Raw genomic sequence first — 23,796 nt, 5'->3', positions numbered from 1 at the left:
ACACACACACACACACACACACACACACTTTTCTTCCTCCCAAAGTAGTTCTATCATAATTTTTACTCTATTCATACAAATATTGTGTTTGCAGTGACACAGTGTTTACTAAGCCATGTAGTACACTATGAATAAACTTCCTTTTTATACAACCTTTTGTTTTCATTTGGAATTAGTTAATAACTTCCCCTTTATCTTTCTTTTCTGTTTTTTTTTCTTTTGCTTAGTAGTTTTCTATGAACCTACCATTTATTCATTCCCAAACTTTTCTTTTTAGCATGATCAAATATAAGACATATTCCATCATATTCAAAAGAACTGAAAACATAAGTTCATATAAAAACTCGTACATCATTGTTGATAGTAGCAGCATTTATAACAACTCCAAAGTAGAAATAACCTGAATGGCACAAAAATAGACAGAATGTGGGATAGCTATTCAATGGCATATTGCTCAGCTATAAAAAGGAATGAACTACTGGGGTGCCTGGCTGGCTCAGTTGCTGGAGTGTGCAACTCTTGATCTCAGGGTTGTAAGTTTGAGCCCCACACTGGGTGTAGAGATTAGTTTAAAAAACACTTTGGGGCATCTGGGTGGCTCAGCTGGTTGAGTGCTTGACTCTTGGTTTCGGCTGGAGTCACGATCTCACAGTGTGTGGGATCAAGCCTAGCGTTGGTCTCTGGAGACTGCTCGGGATTCTCTCTCTCCCCCCCTCTCTCTGCTTCTCCTCCACTCACACACACACACACGCACTCTCTCAAAATAAATTAAAAAAATAAACTTAAACAAATTTATAAAATGTATATGTTCTCTCACTGCTGAAAAAAAATGAATGAAGTACGGATAGCATGGATAAACTTTGAAGATACTTCAAGGTGTGTGTGTGTGTAAAATTTATATGTATATATATACAGCATATGCAAATTCATAGAGGCAGAAAGATTAGTGGCTGTAAGGGCTGGGAAGAAGAGGAAACAGGAAGAGAAAGGTAAGCTAATGTGCATGGGGCTTATCTGGGGGGAAATAAAAATATTCTCAAATTAGATAGTGGTGACAGATAGATGCAGAACATTGTCAATATTCTAAATGTCGGTGAACTTCACACTTTAAAGGTTGAATTTTATGGTATGTGAACTATATCTCAAGTAAGAAAAAAGTAGCATTCCACTGAGTTCACTTTTTCCTTCTTGGGGACTGTCATCCTCTGGGTCCCACCTGTACCGTTTGCTTTTATGCTTGCTACATGACCGTAATCTGGAGAACTCCCTCTATTGTCAATGGGGAATTTCCCCATCCTGTGTTGGATCACTTCTTTCCCTGGGCTGCCATCTTCCCCTTTCTTCTCATTTTGGTATAATGGTTCTGTCAAAAATATATATGTTTTCTAAGAAAAAGGTCAGTGGAAGTAAAATTACCTGAGGTTTTGTATGTTTGAGAATGTGATTAGTTTACTTTCATTCTTGATGGATAGTTTGGCTAAGTATTAAATGCTATGTTTGCAATGATTACACCAAATAATGTTGAAGGTACTGCTCCATTCCAGTGTTGCTGATTAAATAGTCCAGTGTGATCTTCTTCCTTGCTCTTTTGTATGTGACCTTGTGCCCTTGCCCCTCTGAAAGCTTTCAGAAACTGATCTTTACCTATGAGTCCCTGAAACTGCACAATGATGTACCTTGATACAGGCTTTAAAAAAAATCCATTGTTTTGGGTACTTGGTGGATTGTTTTAAACCTGGAGACTCATGTCTTTTGGTTTGGGGGAATTTTTCTTCAGTTATATCTAGCAATTTTTTTCCTTTCATTTTCTCAATTCACCTTTTCTGGAATTCTTTTATTTTGGCTTTTGGACCTTTTGGATTGGCCTTTTAATTTTCTTATTATTCCTCTCATATGTTTCATCGGTTTCTTTTTATTCTACTTTTTGGCAGATTACCTCAAATCTACCCTCAAATGCTTCAGTTGAATTTTTAATTTTTGCTACCATATTTTTAATTTAAATTTAATTTTTCTTAATTTTAAGCAGGCTCCATGACCAGCGTGGGGCTTGATCTCACAAACCATGAGATCATTCCCTGAGCTGAAATCAAGTCAGATGTTTAACTGACTGAGCCACCCAGGCACCCTGCATATTTTTAATTTTTAAGGGTTCTTTCTGTTTGTTCTCATGGAGTGTTTTTATTTTAAAGCCTATTCTTCTGCAGTATATTGTCTTCTGTCCTGAAAAATTGCTTCCTTCTCTTTGTATTGTTTTAATTTTTCCTAGTTCTTTTTATATGTTCATTTTGCATGGTAGAGACTTTCCTCAAATGTCTTCCTTGGCTGTTTATTCATATTTAAAATGTGGCACCCCAGAGGGGCCCCTGGGTGGCTCAGTCAGTTGAGCCGCTGACTTCCCCTCAGGTCATGATCTTGCAGCTGATGAGTTCAAGCCCCGCATCGGGCTCTGTGCTGACAGTTCAGAGCCTGGATCTTGCTTCAGATTCTGTGTCTCCCTCTCTCTCTGCCCCTCCCCTGCTCATGCTCTGTCTCTCTCTGTCTTAAAAATAAATAAACATTAAACAATTTTTTTTTAAAAGTGGCACCCCAGAGCCAGTTGGAAATTGCGACTGCATAGGTATGGCTTTTTGACTAGTGCACTTTACTCTAAGGTGATCAGTCTTGATGGTTTTGTTGAAGGACTCTTAACTTTTCAGTATCTGGGTTTTTTTGTTTGTTTGTTTTCTCTTGGGCTGTTTGGTATCCCTGGGGAAATCCTCAAAGGATTCTCAGACAAAACCTTGTTAAAGATGACCTTAGTCCATAATTCACAGGAAGAAGCAAGAGCCAGCAGAAACAGTAAATACCAGAAATAGATACCCAAGATATACTAAATTGATTATAAGATAAAGATATCTAAAATGCATAAGGTCTCCCAATCTTTAATTGAAAGTGTAGCTCTTTGGGGGTCAGATTTTATAATGGGCCCTTATTTCTAACCCGTCACCTGACCCAGCCCAAGATATTGTTTCTTTGTTCTCATTGTATCAAAACCTAAGTCTCTACTTTTCCCAGACCAGCAAACCCCACTAGTGAAGTTCTGGTTCTGTTTCTTTTGTTTGTTTCATCTTCATTTCTGACCCCCAGGGGATTTCTTTTTGTTTCTTATGAGTATGCATTTAAAAGAATGTTTTTCTTCCTACCACTTTTTTTTTTAGATTGATGAAGTCTGTAGTTGTATTTTAAAACTTTAGATAATAAAAAAATGTTAAGGTTAAAAACAAAGAATTTCCATGTAGAAGATTTAGAGACTATAAAAATATGTTAGAAAGTAAAAATAAGTGTTTTTAAATAAACTTGGAATTATAGCCTGCATAGAGCTTTTATCTTATTTGTTTCCACTCAAAAATTAAATTGTGAACATTTTAGATCGAGAAGTACATGCTGGGAAATCTATTTACTCACAAAATTCTCAAACATTTATCTACTATTTCTGTCTACTGAATATACAGGAGGAGCTGGAAAGATCCACCTCTGACGTTGAATGATTTTACTTGTATTGTGAGAGCTGTGTGACATAGCTGAGTCACAGCAAATACAGTGTCTGGTCTCATTGCCCCCATCGACCTTGTGAGCTGGAGCCCCAAGAACATAGCCTCAATTTCCTCTTCTGAAAAATGAGGACATTAATTTTTGCCTGCCTTCTTCACAGAGTTCAAAGGAATGTAAAAGCACGATGAACATCATAAGGAAGTAATGAATGGTTTTCTCATATATATAAATGTGAAACTACAGTAAGTGAATGTGAGCAGGTTAAAGATAGAGAAGATCGTCTTCGAGGCAGACTGAATTATCTCCCTTCTCCATTAGTCTATAGCCTTGAAAGATTTTTCCGGCACTGCATTTCATTATGGTAGGCCAAATGAGAAAACTTTATGATGGATTGTTCTCCAACATCAAAGGAGAAGGAAGCGGGGAACAGCTTGCATTTTCCTTTTGCTTGAGGCCAGTTAGAGTCAGGAAAAAGGGAGGTGGAGTACTCCTTCCTTGTCTGTCTTGTACAGTCCGGATAGCCAAGCATTCTGATATATGGTAAATGCAGAAGGACATGAAAGGCATACAGTGAGGTGGTTAAGAGTATGGGTTCCTACTCAGGCATGCCTAGGTGGCTCAGTTGGTTAAGTGTCCTACTCTTGGTTTCGGCTCAGGTCACCATCTCACAGTTTGTGAGTTCAAGCCCCATATTGGGTTCCGCACTCACAATGCCCAGCCTACTTGGGATTCTCTGTCCCTCTCTCTCTGCCCCTCCCCTGCTCGTACTCTTTCTCTCTCTTTCAAAATAAATAAACTAAAGAGAGAGAGAAAGAGAGAGAGAGAGAGAGAGAGAGAGAGAGAGAGAGAGAGAGAGTAGGGGCTCCTATTCAGCCTCCTAGACTGGAATCCTGGCTGTGACTCAACCTCTCTGTGCCTCGATTTCCTCACCTGTAAGAAACAGGCACAAAAAGTTCCTGCCTTATAGTGGTGTTTCGAGGTGTTGGTGGTGGGAGACAGGGAGACTTTTCGGTCCTGCGATGAGCAAGGTTCCCCAGGATAACTCTCTTGACTCTCTCCACTACTCAGATTTACATTAACTGGTGACTTTGAAAGAAGACACTGAACATCTCCCTGCAGGAAGTGCACATACTATGCTATCCATCTGCCATAAACGAGAAAGACCTGCCACAGCTCAGGGAGGCCCCGGGTGCAGTGCTGCAGACTGTGTACATCTATCGAATTCTGGAGTTCCCTGGCCCACACCATGTTGGCTAGGTCAACGAGAAGGCAATACTTTGCTATTCTGTCTGCTTTACTCTTTCATTCCTCCACTGGTTTAGATCAGGCAAATGATGGCCTGGCTGGCCAAGCGTGGCCTGTCGCCTATTTCTGTTTGGCACGAGAGAGAAGAATGGATTTTATGCTTTTAGAGGATTGAGAAAAATCAAAAGAAGAAGATTTTATGACACATGAAATCTATATGAAATTTGGATTGCACTCTTGCAAAAAGTTGTATTGGAGTACAGTCCCATTCTGTGGCGGCTTTCAGGCTACAATGGCAGAGTGGTTGTGACAGAAACTGCATGGCCCACCTCACCTACAAAATTTGCCATCTCCTCAGTACAGAAATCATTTTCTGACCCCTGGTTTAGACTGTGGGACTGGAAGAGGAAGGCTGTTCGTCAGGGTCTCTGGAACCCTTACATGTGGATTAAACCCTTACATAATATAATCAGAATAGTTCCTGGTGTGTAGCAAGCCCTCATATAGTGATGCTGTTGCTGCTCAAATGTCATGGGGGCTGAAAGGGGTGGGATGGCTGGAGAGTTCAGGAATTTTACAGTCTCAGTTGGTGGGGGTATCGATCATGAAATATCAAGAAGATTGCTGTGGACTGAACTGTGTGCCTGGCAAATTCAAATAGTGAAGCACGAATTCCCAGTGTGACTGTATTTGAGAGAGTAAGAGAGCATGAGCAAGGGCTGGGGACGCGAGAGGAAGAGAGAGAGTCCCAAGCAGGCTCTGGACTTGGGGCTCAATTCCATGAACCGCGAGATCATGACTTGAGCCGAAATCAAGAGTCGGATGCTCAACCGACTGAGCCACCCAGGTGCCCCATGAGTGTATTTGAAAATAGGGTCTTCAGAGAAGTAATTAAGGTTAATTAATTAATTCATTAATTAAGGTTAATGAGGTCATAAGGGGGGTGTCCTCATCCGATGGGACTGCTGCTCTTATAAGAAGAGAGCAGGGAGGGGCAGGCAGAGGAAAGGCCATGTGAGGGCAGAGCAAAAAGGTGGCCGTCTTCAAACCCAGGAGAGAGGCCTCAAGAGAAACCAACCCAGCTGACACCTTAGTCTTGGGCTTCTAGACTCCGGACCTGTGAAAACATAACTTTCTCCTGTTTCATTCTCCCAGGCTGTGGTATTTTGCTACGGCAGCCTGAGCTAACGCAAAGATGGTAGGGACTGAACGGTCATTATGAAATGGTGAGCACCAAGAGCCTCCCCCTCTGCCTCTCTGGCTACATTTGTTGCAGAGGTAGGGTGTTATGGGATGGAAGGGGTTAAATTAGGAGAGTAGTAGCTAACATGTAATGTAGGGGGGAGTTAACTTATAAAATCTTGGAAGTATTTTTTTTTTTTAAGCTTAAAATGGAGACCTATTATGTTTGTGGCACATCCTCTCCCTGGATTGGGAGCCTGTGTTGAAGGAGCCCAGGGAGATGTGGGGACAGCACACACTGTCTGGCTCCTGGAAGTTTGTGTGTTTTTACCATCCTAATACTGTGATGCACCCCGGCATCATGGCAAAAGCTGTCCCCACTGTGGGGACCTTGCCAGTTTCTGGGTAGGCCAAGCAAATCATTTCAAATCTAGCCACTTAGCTACCTATTCATTTATTTCACTTCATAATTTTATTGCTGCTGAGAACATGATATAATTTCTGTTTTCCTTTTTGAAATCAGGTGTGATTATATGACATTTACATATCTTCTTTACATAACATCACATATCTTTTAAGGCAACTGATTTGTCTAAGCCTCACAATATCCACACGACGTAGGTCACGTAATCTGACACGCAGGCAAAGAGCTAACTCGGCAGACCACAGTTGCTCAAACCCTGCACATTTCAAAGAATGGCCTGTTTCAGGAGGACTGGCCCTTGACTGGCTCCTGGAGGCTAACCTCTGAGCTCTTGACACCTCCTTCTGAGGCCCTAGGCCACACTGGATCAATCTGAACTTGTGGGGCCCAGAGACAGAGTAGCTAAGACCAGTCATGCAGACACTGTAGTGCCCATGTGACTGAATTACAGTGCAAACCCCGGATACCAAGGCTCAAGTGAGCGTCTCTGGCTGGCAATATTTTGCACACGTCGTCATGCGTGGTGGCCGGGAGAATTAAGTGTGTCTCCATACGGTCTCACTGGGAGGGACTCCTGGAAGCTTGTGCCTGCTTTTGCTTGGACTCTGCCCAGTGCAGCTTTTTCCTCTGATGACCTTGATCTGTATTCTTTCACAGTCATAAAGCACGAGCTCCTGAATCCTGTGAGTTTTTTTGTGAATCATCAAGCCCGGGGGTGGTTTGGGGGCCCCTGACACAGCTGGCCAAGCAGACTCTCACAGATCCTCTTCTCCCAGATGGCACACATTTCTAAAATGGAAGCCCTGAGGCACGATTCATTGAAACTCATTCTCATCCGTTACATTGCATTAAAATCTTGAGAAAGGTACGTTTGTTAAGCAAAGCATATGTTTTGCTTTTATTTAAGGAACTTGTTTTCACTTGCCTGGAAGTTTTCTTTTATTATACATCCTGTTGAGTTATAGCAAGAGAAACACTGGACATGCCCACATTTTCAGGTAAATTGCTTCAGGTGAGAACATTGTATACCACTGGAAACGTTATGGTCTGCTGTGTTTATGAAACCGCAAAAATTAGTTGCTGAACTGTGAATTTTTCTTGTGGGCTAAGGGGAAGGAATGATGGGAAGCAATCCACATAATAACTACAAAAACTGAATCTATATTGAACTTTGTAAAAAACCCGAGATAGGAGAAGAAAAGTAAGAATAGTAAACAGGAACAAAATTTACATATACTGGGCAAGACTGTCATCAGTTGTACCCAATTATTTGTTCACTGTGAAAGCTAATTTCTTCACAAATTGCTCTTTGATGAAAGCAACAAATTAGTACTCATAAGTAAGTCATTACAGAATTTAAATAGGGAGCATCATATGTAAATAGGAAGTGTTTTGCTTCTCCACTGGTGGTGATTACATAAAATACAAAGGAGATGATGTATTTAAATAGGCAAATAGAAAACTCCATTTACATAGTGGGCAACCCAGCTAGACTCAGCATTAAGTTTCTTCCCACCTGTGGTAGGCAGGATAATGCCCCCACCCAAAGAGTTCTGCAGCCTAATCTCTGAGACATGTGACTGTGTCAAAGAGAAATTAAGGTGGTTAATCAGCTGGCATTGGATAGGGAGATTATCTGGGATTATCTGGCTGTGCCCAATGCAGTCACAGGGGTCCTTAAAGTCACAGAGGGAGGCCAAAGAGAGTGTCACAGAGATGTGGTATGAGAAAGACTCAATTAGCCATGGCTGGCTTTGAGTGTGGAAGGGGCCATGGGCTAAGGAGTGCAGGCAGCTCCTAGAAGCTGGAAAAGGCAAGAACATGGTTATTCCCCTAGAGCCTCCTGGAAGGACACAGTCCTGCCTACAGCTGGATTTTAGCCTACTAACACCTGTTTGGGACTCCTGTGCTCCATAACCTTAACACATTGGTGTTGTTTGAAGCCACTGGGTTATGGTGCTTTGTTACAGCAGCAAAAGGAAACCATATACCGTCTGGAAGAGGTCAGACTGCAACCCCACCCTTAGTCACGTGAGTGCAACACACCTGGTCAGTAAATGCACCAGCGACAGGAAGGGGGATGCAGTGTACCCAGGGGACCCTTCCAGTTCACCTTGGTGAACAGGGGTTGCAGGAAGCACTCCTGCCTCTTGCCTCTGTACTTTGCATATTGTTTAGGCATCCATTCTCCCTCACACAGCTTCAGGGAGCCCTACTCCATCCCCACATCCTGAGGGCTGGGATTGCCTACAACAACCAGCACGCTCTATCCCCTGGCCAGAGTGACATTTCAGGGATTGGCACAAGAAGTTTGGTCACTAAAGCTCAAGGACCTACTTGCTGGGGACTTCTGGAATGGCAACCCCCTTACTCTCCTTTGGAGTCTACCTGGTGAGATGCCTGCTTTTGCTGGACATAAACAGAGAGCGACCTCGAAGTTGCCAGCACCGCATTTGGATCACAAGTGGGGCCACCCTTAAGATGGAGCAGACACTGGAGGAGGCAGACAGGAGAAACGGGAAAAATCTCATTTTGGCCGACACTGCAGAGCCCCTAAGAAAAGCCTACCTCTGGACTTTTCAAATATGTCAACTAATCAGTTTTTTTAATTCTCTAAGCACATCTGAGCTTATTTTTCTATTTCTTGCAACTGAGTGGTTCCTCACTGAAAGGAGGGCTTGCAGTTTCTGGAACTCTTCTTGTTGTTAGAATGGATCCTAATGCTGGGTGGTATTAATAGCGATCCACAGGGATGCCTGAGTGGCTCAGTTGGTTGAGTGTCTGACTTTGGCTCTGGTCATGATATCTTGGTCATGAGTCTGAACCCCACATGGGGCTCTCTGCTGTCAGCGCGGAGCTCATATTGGATCCTCTGTTCCCCTCACTCTCTGCACCTCCCCCATTCATGCCCTCACACTCTTCTCTCTCAAAAATAAATAAACACTTAAAAAAATAGTGATCCACAAACTATTCTCAATACAGGTAGTAAAGTCATGGTAGAACTGTGTAAAGTAAGGGTGGTTCCCATATGCTACCATTGGTACTAACGCAGGATCATGTGAAGCAAAAATGGCCTGTATTTAAAAAAATATTCACAAATCTATGCATTTCTCTGAGATAAGACTCTATATACCATCTCTCTGGCAGAAGTTCTCCATGGGTCTTTCGTGTTTCTGAACTCTTGTGAGCAGAGGACTAGCTCCCTGTGTTTGGGACCATCTTTTCCCTGAAGATCTTTATAGAGCAAACAGCCTTGGAAGAGACAGTGTTTCCTTCTGGGGCGAAGGGCAGGCTTATTTGCTGTCCAGTAGTAGGATGAGGATGCTGTCTTTCTTGGGGGTGGGGGGGATGGCAGGCAGGCTTGCTCTGTTATACAAGATTTTGTTTCTCTGGGCTGAGGGTTCCTTTCCCATAATGCAACCCACTGTGTGTACACATGCCTGTGGTCCTCTTCACATCCTTGTGGGAATTAGGGCCCATGGGAACCCCTGCCATAAAGTGCTGCTGCTCTAGCTACTAATATTGCTGTGAGTAACAGCCCTTTTTCTCTGACCCATGAGTTTTGTGTCTTCTGCCAGCATCCATGAACCATGGCAGGCTCACTTGTTAGTGAGAAGGAACATAGCCAACTTGCTTGCAAATAGGGAAAATCTTAGACCCGTCACAGTTCTTGACACCATGTAAAGCCATTTTCTTTGCTTTTGGTTGGAATTAAATCACTCTGGAATTAGTGAGGTAAAAATGTCATGCTGATCACAAGCTCTGATTTGCATATGTACATATGTCTTTGAGTAATAAAAATGGGGGGATAAATTATTTCAAAACACTGTCTGCCTATTAGACAAAAATATTTCATAGTATATGGAGTATAGAGTGAAATAATGAAAAAGACCTTGCTGATGTAAAGTTTGGAATCCATTGGTGACCTTGTTCTTTCTGGATTAGTTCAGGGCCTTGCTGGTCCATCCCCAGCCTGGGATGTATGCAGCACTGGCAGGAAAGGAACTGCCTCTTCTCCTACTGAACCTCCCCCAAGTCTGCCCTTCACCTCTTGTTCCCTGGTAATCACTTTGCATAGCCCTCCAGTCTGATACACCATCTGCTATTTCCTGACCTCCAAGTCTAGCTTAACTGCATATTTTGGCTCCTGAAGGAGCAAGAAAATAAAATCACTACTAGAAACAATAACTGACCAGAGCTGGCCATGAATTCCTGCATGTCTGTGTGACTAGGGTAGAGGCCACGTGGTGGGAGCAGAGAGTAGCAAATGCGTCTCAGGAAGGGCTGCTTTCATGTTTAGGAAAGTACGTTAATGAGTCTGGACGATCAGGGCAAGGGAAGGCCCCCTCCCCAGTGCACCCAGGCTGGTGTGTGGAAGGAAAGAAGGAGAGATTAAGTGTGTGCAATCCTGCAATGTCATCCTCCCTGATGTTATTGCATTTTGGATTCCTGTAGAGGCAGTAGACACAGAAGGGTTTGGTTTTGCTTGGGGAGGTTGGTGAGACACAGAAAAGAAGAGAAAGGCACAAGCAGGAGACATGGAGTTTGGAAGGGATGCCATTGCCCATTCAATGCAATCCCAATCAAAATAGCAACAGCATTCTTCACAGAGGTAGAAAAAACAAATCCTAAAATTTGTATGGAACCACGAAAGACCCTGAACAGCCAAAGTAATGTTGAAAAAGAAAACCAAAACTGGAGGCATTACAATGCTGGACTTCAGCCTATATTACAAAGTGTAATCATCAAGACAGTATACTGGCACAAAAACAGACACATAGATCAATGGAATAGAATAGAGAATGCAGAAATGGACCCACAAATATATGGTCAACTAATCTTTGACAAAGTCACAAGAGTATCCAATGGAAAAAAGACAGTCTCTTTAGCAAATGGTGTTTGGAGAACTGGACAGCAACATTCAGAAGAATGAAACTGGACCACTTTCTAATATCATACACAAAAATAAATTTAAAATGGATGAAAGACCTAAATGAGACAGGAAACCATCAAAATCCGACAGGAGAACACAGGAAGCAACCTCTTTGACCTCGGCTGCAGTAACTTCTTACTTGACATGTCTCCAAAGGCAAGGGAAATAAAAGCAAAAATGAACTATTGGGACCTCATCAATATAAAAAGCTTCTGCACAGCAAAGGAAACAATCAACAAAACTAAAAGGCAACGGACGGAATGGGAGAAGACATTTGCAAATGGCATATCAGATAAAGAGTTAGTAAGTATCAAAAATCTATTAAAAACTTACCAAACTCAACACCTGAAAAACAAAGAATCCAATGAAGAAGTGGGCAGAAGACATGAATAGACACTTTTCCAAAGAAGACGTCCAGATGGCTAACATGCACATGAAAAGATGCTCAACATCACTCATCATCAGGGAAATACAAATCAAAACCACATTGAGATACCACCTCACACGGGTCAGAGTGGCTAAAATTAACAACTCAGGAAACAGGAGATGTTGGCAAGGATGTGGAGAAAGGTGGAGAAAGGGAACCCCTCTTGCAGTGTTGGTAGGAATGCAAACTGGTGCAGCAGTTCTGGCAAACAGGGTGGATGTTCCTCAAAAAATTAAAAAAAAAAAAAAAGAATTACTCTATGAGCCAGCAATAGCACTACTAGGAATTTATCCAAGGGATACAGGAGTGCTGATTCACAGGGGCATATGTACCCCAATGTTTACAGCAGTGCCATGAACAACAGCCAAATTATGGAAAGATCCCAAATGGCCATCAATTCATGAATGGATAAAGAAAATGTAGTGTATTTATGTATGTACACACACACACACACACACACACACACACACACACCCCAGAATATTACTCAGTGATGAAAAAGAATGAAATCTTCCCATTCGCAACAACATGGATGGAACTGAAGGGTATTATGCTAAGTGAAATAAGTCAGTCAGAGAAAGACAAATATCATATGATTTCACTAATATGTGGAATTTGAGAAACTTTACAAAAGACCATAGGGGAAGGGAAGGAAAAATAAGATACAAACAGGGAGGCAAACCATAAGAGACTCTTAAATACACAGAATAAACTGAGGATTGATGGGGATAGGATGTTGGGGGGGGGGTGGAGAAAATGGGTGATGGACACTGAGGAGGGCTCTTGTTGGGATGAGCACTGGGTGTTGTATGTAAGTGATGAATTATGAGAATCTACTCCTGAAGCCAAGACTACACTATATGTTAGCTAACTTGATAATAAATAAATAAATTTGAAAAAATGGGTAAAGGCATTAAGTAGTTCTCCAAATAAGATATATAGGTAGCTAATAAGAACATGAAAAGAAGCTTAACATCAGTAGCCATTAGGGAAATACTTATCAAATCTACATGAGATACCACTCCTTACCCATTAGGATGGCTATCATAAAAAAGGAATAACAAGGGTTGATGAGGATATAGAGAAACTGGAAACCTCATATGTTGCTGATGGGAAGATAAAATGGTACAGCTAGTGAAGAAAACAGTCAGTTCCTCAAAAAATTAAACACAGAGTTACCATATGACCCAGAAATTTCACTCTTAGGTGTATACCAAAGAGAACTGAAAAAAAAAATGTCCATACAAAAACCTGTACACAAATATTCATAGTAGCATAATTCGTAATAGTCAAAACATGGGAGCAAATGTCCATCAACTAATGAACAGATAAATAAAAATAGATAAATAAAACGTAGTATATTCATACAACAAAATTGTATTTGGCCATAAAAATGAATGAAGTTTTCATCCATGCTAAAACATAATGAGCCCTGAAAACTGATGGGAGAAAAACTCTAACAGTGTGATCTGCAGTGGAAGCCATATTATATTTCTTTCTAAGTCTGCATGACTGTCCGTAGACTTCGTTCCAACCCCAAGCCCAATTTACGGCTGGCCAAGCACACATCGTACACCTGTGTTGTGAGTGAGCAGCCTAAAGGAACACCATCTTGTCCTTGAGATATCGATCAATGCTCCTGCTCCCTGCATTGCTTTATGACAAAATTTGCGATTCCTGCCTACATGCTAATCCATAATCTTTTGAGCTTTTACAAGATGTAAAAAGGATATAACTCTGTAAAAATGATTCACTCTCCGGAGCACTTTCTTCCCTGTCAAGAGTGTGCTTCCCAGGCAGCTGTCTTAACTTGGACTTGAATAAAATGCTCTTTTTTGCTTTTAGAGATTCTAAAAGGTTCGTTCATTTTGCATTGGCAAAGGATTGTGCTAAGTGAAAGAAATCAGTCACAAAACCATACATTATATAATTACACTTATAGGGAATGTCCAGAATAGGCAAATCCAATAGATATACAAAAGAGATTATTGATTTCCAGAGGCTAAGGGCCTTGTAATAAAACTCTTAAATCTATCTCAGCAACCCTAAAAGCTTTCTGGAAGGTGTATATTTACAGAAGTTGCATCCTTATGAATCCATATCATTTCAGCTCAAGGAGGAATCATGTCTACCAGGTGAATAAAACATTATGAACTGGATCAGGAGAGGTAGTCAGAGATGCAGGAAAGAGGTGTATAAAGACAGAGGAACCAGAATCGTCAGTGCACCCATGAAATGAGTGTCCTGGGAATCACAGGGACAGAACTTCATGGAGCTGAAATGAAATTCGGGAGAAAGAAGTGGCTTCAGGTTATTGGGAGCACTGACCATGGAAATGAGTGAAAGATGGGAGAGAATACTCAAACACCTGCTCAGTAAGTCTTCTGTCCACATGGCTCCCTGGTCTTCCCAGACAGCTCTTTTAAAAGCAACTCAGCTTAGTGTTAGCTTTAGGATTTCAGGGATGTGTAGGCAAAGGAGAAGAGGCAACATGAATCCGGACAGACAGCAATCTATTTAGAAGATTTATATGTTGCCTTCAAGGGGAATGAACACAATTCAGTGAAGAGAAATTGAATTCAGCTTCTTTATCTGATGAGGGCTGGGCCCTGTGCTTTGAAACTCATGTCGCGTCTCAGGTAGACAGAGTGCAGACGGAGATGTATCTTGGCCGTTAGCAGGCAAGCTGTTGCAAGCACATGTTTACTCTGTGTGCAAACTCTCCTAGAGAATGATGGAAGAGAGTGCCTTCCACACGCAGTTCTAGGGGCACAAATCCCAGAGCCTGCATTTAGAATTGGGCTGGGCTGAGGTTTTCAGCTACCACTCAACGTATTTCTTCTTCCTACAAGAATAGTTAAAAAGATGCAGGCTAAGGGGCATTTATATTTGTGGAATTTCTTGTCATTTGCTGCAGAGAAGGAATAATTAAACTCAGTACACTATTTGAGTTGTGCGCGCCCACCAAGCGTTTATCCTGTGCTTGTGGCATAAAGGCAGACCAGCCCTACCATCAGCACCCTCCCACGTTTTACCAAAAGAATTTCTCACACTGTTAATGTGCCTATCAAATGCAGGGGCTACTCAGAGGATAGGGCAGGAATCTGTGTCCAAGCACATTGTCCCAAACTCTCTAGGGTGAGTGATGCCTTTTTGATGTGTGATTCTTCGGTGTAGAATTGCATCCGCAACATGGCACCCCACCCCCCAAGCCAATAATTCTGAGGGGTCATCATTTCTGAAAGCCTCCCATCCTATGTTTTACACACCCACTGGGCTGTAATCCATTCAGGGTCTGGCACCTCCCTCTCAGAAACTAGATTCCTTTGCAAACCAGAATCTTAGCATCTCCTCTGATGCCAAACCACACTGAGTCCTGGTCAATTAAAGACCTTTGACAAGCTCATTGTTTGGGCAGAGATGCCCTCAGCTGGGGGGAAAGGAACAGGCCATGGCAATATTTCATTAAAAGCCTTTTGGGAAAAAGGAAACAAGTGTTTTCAGATAGAAACATAGCATTTGTCCAAACTATCAAAATTTTTTCATTGTGAAAAGCATCCGATAAACCTCTTTTGTTTCCATTTATTTCCAGTCTTCAAAATGGAAATTCATCTGATGCCAACAACAGAATGTCACTCAATAGAAGAACCCTTCCTGACCCAGAGGGCCTGCTTTGCCTTGGCTCTCTGAGAAGATGCAAAACCTAAAATCCACGGTGTTCAAGCCTGCATGCTCCATAAGAAAAGATGTTTCAGTGGATGAGAAATGTCTCTGGGGGGCTTTGTTATTTACTGGATTTTCATACAACTGGGTCTCTGGTCTGAGCATAAATTCACTTTGGCATAGGAGCATCTCTATATGCTTATGTATTTGAAGGGAGAGGAAAATGAGAGAGGAGGGAGCTGCGGATTGCTGGCGAAGCTTGTAAACTGGAATCTTATTCTCAATTTGTCATGTTCACCTGAGTTTGGAGACCTGAGCTTTGTCCCTTAGAAACCGCCAATCCTGTCCTTAATCAGTACTGAAAGTCACTTTCTGCTTATTATTCAGTAAGATTCCCTTTCAAATGATCTCCTCCAGGAAGAAAGACAGGGTAATAGCACCCAATTCAATATGTCCTGGCGGGAGTCAAGACAGCTGGGTGCGATTAAATCTAGTGACTTTACTGTGACATTTTAGGGTAAGTTCAGGGATCAGAGGGTCGGGTGGTGAAAAGTTTGGGGGAAAATCCCCTAACTACATGGGATGCAGTATCCCAGGTTGAATTTTTCAGATTCACCGAGAAACTCTTTAAGGTCCCCATACACCTGTAAAATACAGAGAAATATTTGTCCCTTTCCTTATTCTCAAGATGTTGGCCTCTCCCAGATTCAGTTAAGGAAAGGATATCTGCTGTGTATTTTCATCATTAAACTTCCTGAGAGTTTTGGATACTCAATGTCCTTCACCCATAGCAGTTTTGATGGATCTAAGTATCAATTTTGGGAGGCAAGATATGAGTCAACATACATGAGTGCTTACTGAGTGAAAAGCATTTCTTATATATACAATGGGATATTACTCAGCCGTGAGAAAGAAAATCCTGCCACTTGGGACAACATGGATGGTCCCTGAGGACATTATGTTGAGTGAGAAAAGACAGTCAGAGAAAGACATATACGGTATGATCTCACTTACATGTGGAATCTAAAAAAAAAAAAGCCAACCTCACCAGAACACAGAGTAGGATGGTGGTTACCAGGGCCTGAGGATTGGGGGAAATCAGAGAAATGTTGGCCAAAGGGTACAAGACATATAACTGGAAGATGAGTAAGTTTTGGACAGCTAACACACAGCATAGTGATCACAGGCAAAGACACTGTAGCATAGATTCTGAAGTTGCTAAGAGACCAGATCTTAAATGTTCTCACCGCAGAAAAGAAATGGTAATCATGGCATGTGGCAGAGGTGTTAGCTAAACTCTGGTGCTAATCACACTGCAATATATAAATGTATCAAATCAACATATTGTACACCTTAAACTTATATAACGTTACATGTCAATTATATATATAAAAAAAAGGCACATTTCTTAGCTACCTGCCAAACACATATCAGCTTGGATTACAATGAGCTTTCAGGTTAAAGCTCTCAAATTAATAAAACTAGAATAGGCATCAAATATTAAGTCAATTAGCAAAGGATCAGGCTCTCTTATCTATACTGAGAGGGAGGCAGGATCCTGGCCACCCATGGCCTGTTAGGCCATTACCAAGGATTTCGTTATTTTTTCCCAATGAAAGCATTTAAGCAGGGAAATTCCAGGATCTGATTTGGGGTGTGAAAGGTCACTTCAGCTGTTGGATTGACAATGAATTCAAGGTGACAGAGTGGCCTGGGGGACCCAGTGGGGGCAGTTGACGTTTCTGTTGTGAGAATGGATAATATGAACGTGTGACAGTACACACAGGTGCACGCCCATGCACGTGCACACACAGCTATCTACCTGTGTGTGGAGCTCTAAAAGCAGGCGGCTCAGCCTGCCCTTGTAGTAGAATCAGATGCATTCAGCTAACCCTCAGGCAGGAATTGTGTTTGGCCCCGCTTCTTGAGCTGCGTCTTGCCCCTGGAAGTGGAGCTCACCAGCCTGTCCCCATCCAGACTCCACAGGCACCAGGGCTAACCCTGATTCATGCAGAGGCAGGTTGTAGCTGAAATGCCCAGGGAATGGCTGGGAAGGCACCTCTTTTCCTTCTCTCAGAGCTTCAGCGGCCACGTTGCTTCCTTCTGGCCTGACCTTGGTTTGTTCAGCTGCCAAGGGCTCCTCAGCCACAACGTGGCCCTGTGGGCCCACAGAGCCCTGGGATGCATCACACAGAAGGAACCAGTACTGGCTTTGTCTTCCCACTTAGGATGAGATGGGAAAGACCCGGCCCCTCCCCAGAGGGGAGCCACAGAGAATAGGAGCCACAGAGAATACGAGCCCACGGAAGGCACCAAACGTGATGGTGAAAATGCAAGTTTTTGATTCCCAATTTCAACTCACCAACTTTATAGAATGAAGGCAATTTTTATTTTCCTGAGTAAGAGCTGCCTTCCGAAGATGAAAGGATCAGGTGGCTTTGATTCATCATCATCCTCCTCATCAACTTCATCATCGTCGTTGTCATGATCGCCATCATCATCAGGAGAAACAGGTGTTTTTGTATCCCCCTGTTCTGTGGGAAACACTTTGAAGCGCTTGACAAAGACCTGTGGTGTCGCCGGCCCTCCGTCCGGGCCCTGGGATCAGGCAGCAGGGGCCGCTTGTGCTTGCCTTGCCAGGCTGTCCCCTGAACTTCTTGCTTGTCCGGGTGGTTCCTAGCCCTAGGCACTTCTGCCTGATGCCTTGTTATGCTCCTGTGGCCCAAGGAGCTCCTGCTGGGGTGGTTTCCCCAGGGCTTCAGTGTTTGCCTGTCTTTCTTGGTAAGTCTCTCGGCTCAACGTTACCAAGATTCTGGACGTAAAACCTCAAATGTAATGCGGAACTTGGACTGGGAAGCTCACTCAGAGGAGTCACCCCTGGTCATAAGCAGTTCACTGGAAGTAGTGGACCCTGGGGTGATAACAACCCTCACTGTCTGGTAACCTTAGCTTTGGTGCTCACTGGGGCTAACCTTGATCTGTACCTATTTCTTCAAGTTGTGTCTTAACGCTTCAGAAGCTTAAACAGTGCGAGGAGGGAGGAGTTCTGAGAAGGAGTTTCACGTGAAGATCTAGACTTGGGGAGCCTGGTGGCACTTGTCCCTCCTCTTCCAGGCCAGAGTGACAAGCGTGCTGAGATACTGATGCCCTCGGCCCTGGGGTGGCTGAGTGGGGCCTGGGTGGCCACCTCCGGCCCTGAGCTTCCCTGGGGTGTTGTGTAGACGTTTGCACTTTTGGTGTGTGGGCCTGCCATGAAGATGGTTTGCACACATGATTGATTCCAGGCCATGTAGACAGCCTGCCCAGCTTTGGCAGAACCTCAGTCCCCCTTGGCAAGGTCCTCTCTAAGCTGGGTTTCTAATGGCTGCCAGCTCTCAGCTCCTGCTGACGTCCGCCTGGAACCTTCCAATAAATTCCTTACACGACCTGTGAGCTGCAGCCGCTGTGTGCACCGCTCTGTGTTCTGCTGTCTGTCTTCAAGGGCAGGTGCAGGATCAACACTCTCCAGCCTCATGACTAGTTTTAGGATGCTTGACCTAGGCACTCCTCAGGCGTTTAGAAAGGTATCCTGGGCACATACTTCTAGTGCCAGCAAGGAAGCTTGACTGGCCAAGAACACACAGAATATTCCATGAAAGAGGAAACATCCCTTTTCCTGGCTTCTTGCCATACTTGCTGGGGAACTGGGTCAGCTGAACTGTCTCCAGCTTGGTGCCGACTCTCCTTGTCAGTGTCCCAAGGGGAAGTGACAAGGTCTTTTATCTGGACATTTTACAGCATTTTGTGGCTTTGATTATTACCACCACCTACACCCCTACCCCGGAAAGAACTAATCAATTTGTTTGCTTTATATGTTTTTTTTTTATGCTTTGCATAAAAAATAATCAAACTTTGGAATTGGGATAAATCCTATCCTAGTTCCTGAAGGGTCACTACATCTTATAGTGAAGTGACAGAGTCCTGGGGGTTAAGGGACTTGCCTGAGGCCACCTGTTGCATTTGCTGCTGCCCAGGGGGTTCCCTGCATGCCCCCACACAAACTTGGTCCAGATATCTCCAGGCAGGATCTGATTTCAAGCTCTACATTTTGAGTTCAGACAGAGGTGTTGGATCAATGCTCCATTTGCACGTAAATGTCTTTTCTTTCAGACTTTTAAGAGAGGGTGTATTAAAGAATATGGGGTCTTTGGGTACACATCTCTGGTGGTGGGGGATAGTGGGTCAGAAATTCATTTGAAAAACAGTAAATAGCGAAGCAGGAGACTCTTGGGGTGATAAATAGATTCTATGCTCCATGTGCCCCACAGACAAACTACTGGATCTTCCTTCATCAACCTCCCAGCTTCCCCTTTCCCATCATAACAAGAGCTCCTGTTTGCTCACTGATATTGTACAAGACCCTCAACCCTCCCAGGAACCGTATGAAGCAGAAATTATTATTCCCATTTCACAGATGAGGAAACTGAGGCTCCGCAAAATTAGGTAGCTTGCCCCAAATCACATAGCTTGGTGAGTGGTGGAATTCTGTTTATCTGAGTCCAAAGGTACATATACTCTTTCCACTTCAAGTTGGTGAACACATCATTTTGCATCTCAGGGCCCCAGTAAATTGATGCAACTCAGAAGGGTCCCACCCCATAGACCCTCTGCTTTATAACAAAGAACCTGTATGGGCAAGGCCAAACTCTTTGTCTACCTGCAGAACTCTCCTTCAGATTCTGGCAGCAGCAGGGAGGCCATGGGGTTCTTCATCAGATCGGCCACTGCAGGGTCCTTGGGTGTCACATAGAAGAAAGGAATCCCAGTACTGTTGTTCAAGGGGCCGTCGCTGATGGGCAGGCAGTTCCCAAATGGCAGTCCTGGGATCTAACAAACACCAAAAAAGGCTTTTTCAATGCAGGGTATTTTATTTTATTTTATTTTATCTTTATTTTATTTTTCATTTCATTTCATTTCATTTCATTTCATTTCATTTCATTTCATTTCATTTCATTTTTTGTTTTCAATGCAGGGTTTTGGACTGACCTGAGCTGGGAGCTTAGCCAGGAAATATAGCAATGTGGATGGCATGGCATCACCATGGTTCTGACAGGTAGTAAATTAAGGCACAGTAGTTCCCAATTGACCCAACTCACCCGGTGATAGCTCTGGAATCTCTATTGAGGAGCTGAGCAGGGACATTCTGTTTGGAAGGATGGCTAGGGGATTATTCTTGAAGCTGCTGCATGTGCATAGAAAACACCCTCACTTTGTTACATTTAAAGTTATTTGGGGGTGGCACTGAAATTTTTGGAAGTCAGCTACAACCTGCCCCTGCGAGCCCAACTGCCTTCACTGACTCTCTTAAAGTTCTGACAACTTTGGGGATAGATCTTAAGTCTTAACTTTAATATCTTACCTGGTCTTTGGACTCCGAGAACTTTCTACTATTGTTTCTTTTACAGCTACACCACTTTCTCACTTATTAGTTCCATTTTTTAATTGTAATCAATTTTTCATTATATGAGTCAGCAACTTGCCCTTTTAGAGAAAAGGAAGTCACAGAAACATTGCACACCCATTTTTATTCATGATCTTCGGTGGAGTAGGTGAAATTCTTAGACATGTATGCAAGTATTTCTTAGGTTTTCCCAGGCCCTGCTGGGTCCTGCATTCCAACCTTCATGAGCTTTATTTACCCTTTACAGAATATTCCTTACTGTGACTGAGCTCAGAACTCAGGAGCTGTCTTGTCTTTTTTTTTTTTCTTTTTCTTCAACGTTTATTTATTTTTGGGACAGAGAGAGACAGAGCATGAACGGGGGAGGGGCAGAGAGAGAGGGAGACACAGAATCGGAAACAGGCTCCAGGCTCTGAGCCATCAGCCCAGAGCCTGACGCGGGGCTCGAACTCACGGACCGCGAGATCGTGACCTGGCTGAAGTCGGACGCTTAACCGACTGCGCCACCCAGGCGCCCCTAGGAGCTGTCTTGTCTTTAAAGCACTGCCTGGCAATGGTGTATAGACCTGGAATAGGAGATGGCTTTCATCATTTGAGAAGACACAATGTTAAGGTGTCTTCCAAAATGGGAACATAAGTTCATTTACAGATTCTGTTTTTCAGCTTGTCATAAATTGCCTGGAATCATGCTTTGTACACATGACATGCATAGGGTAAATGCTCTCTGAATGGACTGAATTTGGACTAAATGTCAATATTGGAAAGGGGAATTCCTAACAACGCTAAGAAAAAAGATGTCAAAAGTCAAAATATCTTTAGTACTAGACTAAGTCTAGTTGGCACTAGACTTTTAATTGCGTGAACAATCTGTGGTTTTAAATTTTTTTTCTTAATGTTTACTTATTTTTGAGAGAGAGACACACAGAGCACAAGCTGGGTAGGGGCAGAGAGAGAGGGAGACACAGAATCTGAAGCAGGCTCCAGGCTCTGAGCTGTCAGCATAGAGTCTGACATGGGGCTCGAACTCACGAACTGTGAGACTATGACCCGAGCGGAAGTTGGACGCCAAACCAACCTAGCAACCCAGGTGCCCCGAGGGGTTTTTCAAACATTTACTCTGTCTACATCCTTCTTTTTTTTTTTTTTAAGTTTATTTATTTATATAAGTAATCTCTACACCCAATGCAGGGCTCAAACTCACAAGCCTGAGATCAAGAGACACACGCTCTTCCCACTGAGCCAGCCACACACCCCAGAACAATCCGTGCTTTAGACTAAGATCAGCCTCATTATTTAAGCTTCATATCTTCCTAAGGTATGTCTTAGGAGCATAATTTATAACTGTGAGGAACCATTTGGATGCTGTGAACGTGATTAAGATCATTGCCATAATCAGAATAAAGTCATTTAAATATTTTTAAAAAAGTAAAACAGGACCTTCAAAACTAACATAGTCAACCACTTAATTCCATAGAAGGGGAAAATAAAGTGGACAACTCGGTGACTTGGCCAGTCTCCAAACAGATGAGACCACACCTGAGGTAAGAACCTGCCGCTGGCCAATGACCTATCCATTCCCTAAAAAAATATTTATTTTGCATAAATTAAACAGGAGTTCAAAGTACCTCTCTGTAATAAAACCCTTACATCGATCTCACCAGCCCTAAAAGCTTTCTGGGCCGTGTATACTTAGGGATGTCACTTCCTCATCATTTATCCATGTCATTTTGGCTTAAGGTGGAATTATACCTAACAGGTGAGTAAAAACATTTACGAACCGAATGATAAAACAGCAGCTGAAAACAACTCATTCCAGCATTTATACACTTTGCACCCTAAGCCTCCTTTCCAGAAAACCTCTTAAGTTCCATATTTCAAAAGTGAACTTCCACCAAACCCCCAGTGGTGTCTTTCTCCCAGTCCCCAGTGTCAGTAGGTGACCGGGAAGTTCGGGTCCATTGGGTGCTGTGGGCTGGGAGGCTGCACGCGTCTACTCTATGATGCCGAAGGCGGCTCTGGCTTCTTTTGTCCAGGTCTCGGGTCAGGCGCTGGTTATGTGTACGCCTCTCTGACCATCTCAAGACTGCACTTCAATCCCCATGCGCCTGGCAGGATGCCTGACTGTTAGCACCTCCCAAGCCCATTTTGCCAGGTTAACCAAAGCACAATCTGGTTCCGTTATTTACGCGCCGGCCACAGCGCAACCCCGCCGGCGGGGCACGTCTGTGAGACCTGGATCCGAGCGCGCGAGCGGTCGCTAGCATCTCCCGGTCCCCAGGCCACCGCCAGGCACGCACCTGCAGCCGGCTCCGGGCGGGGCTGCTTACCTTCTCGTGGGCGGACACGGTGGCCAGACAGCCCCAGGCGCTGGCGTGGGCCAGGAAGCGGGCGGTGCTGGGGCGCAGTCTCGGGCCGCTCTCCCGCCGGTAGGAGAACATCCCGGGCGGCGCGGGGGGCGGCCTGGAGCGGGCGGCGCCGGCCGGGGGCGGCAGGTGTGCGTCCTCCTTGTGAGCCGAGGCCGGGAAGCTGCGCTGCCAGATGCTGCCCGAGTCCTCCAGCAGCGCGGGCAGCGCCTCCTCGGTGGAGGCGCTGTCCAGCTCCTCGTCCACTTCGTTGGTGACGGCCCAAGACACCGAACTCACGATCACGTAGCCCGCGGCCGGGGACAGCAGGGCGCTGCAGCACAGCAGCCAGGAGAGGCGGGTGACCGGCCGCGCGGGCCGCTGGCCGCGGCGCACGGACATCTTGCAGCGGCGCGCCCTGCCGCGGGGACAGCCTGGAGCGCGCGGGCGGCGGCGAGGGCGGCAGCGCCCCCGTGCGGCGGACGCGCGGAACTGGACTCCGCTCGCGACCGCCGCAGGATTCCCGGGCGGGGTCCCCACCCCCGGATGCCCTCGCAGCCTCCCGCCGTGTTGAGAAGTCGAGCTCCTGGAAAAGCGGATTCCACTCGA

General features: G+C 44.2%; 1 protein-coding gene across 1 annotated transcript in view; it reads right to left on the bottom strand.

The window, feature by feature from the left end:
- CREG2 (cellular repressor of E1A stimulated genes 2) overlaps positions 1-23,589 on the bottom strand; it is a 31,868-nt gene extending 8,279 nt beyond the window's left edge. Inside the window, exons 1-2 of the mRNA XM_030310377.1 lie at positions 23,173-23,589; positions 20,102-20,271 (exon numbers count right to left, since the gene is read on the bottom strand). Of these exons, the coding sequence (XP_030166237.1) occupies positions 20,102-20,271; positions 23,173-23,589 (587 nt within the window). The remainder of the gene's footprint in view (positions 1-20,101; positions 20,272-23,172) is intronic.
- Positions 23,590-23,796: the final 207 nt, after the last annotated feature.

Source organism: Lynx canadensis, chromosome A3 (assembly GCF_007474595.2).
Source record: "Lynx canadensis isolate LIC74 chromosome A3, mLynCan4.pri.v2, whole genome shotgun sequence".
Taxonomy (NCBI): Eukaryota; Metazoa; Chordata; class Mammalia; order Carnivora; family Felidae; genus Lynx; species Lynx canadensis.
The sequence above is the reverse complement of the archived record's forward strand: the minus strand, read 5'-3'. Positions and strand labels throughout refer to the sequence as shown.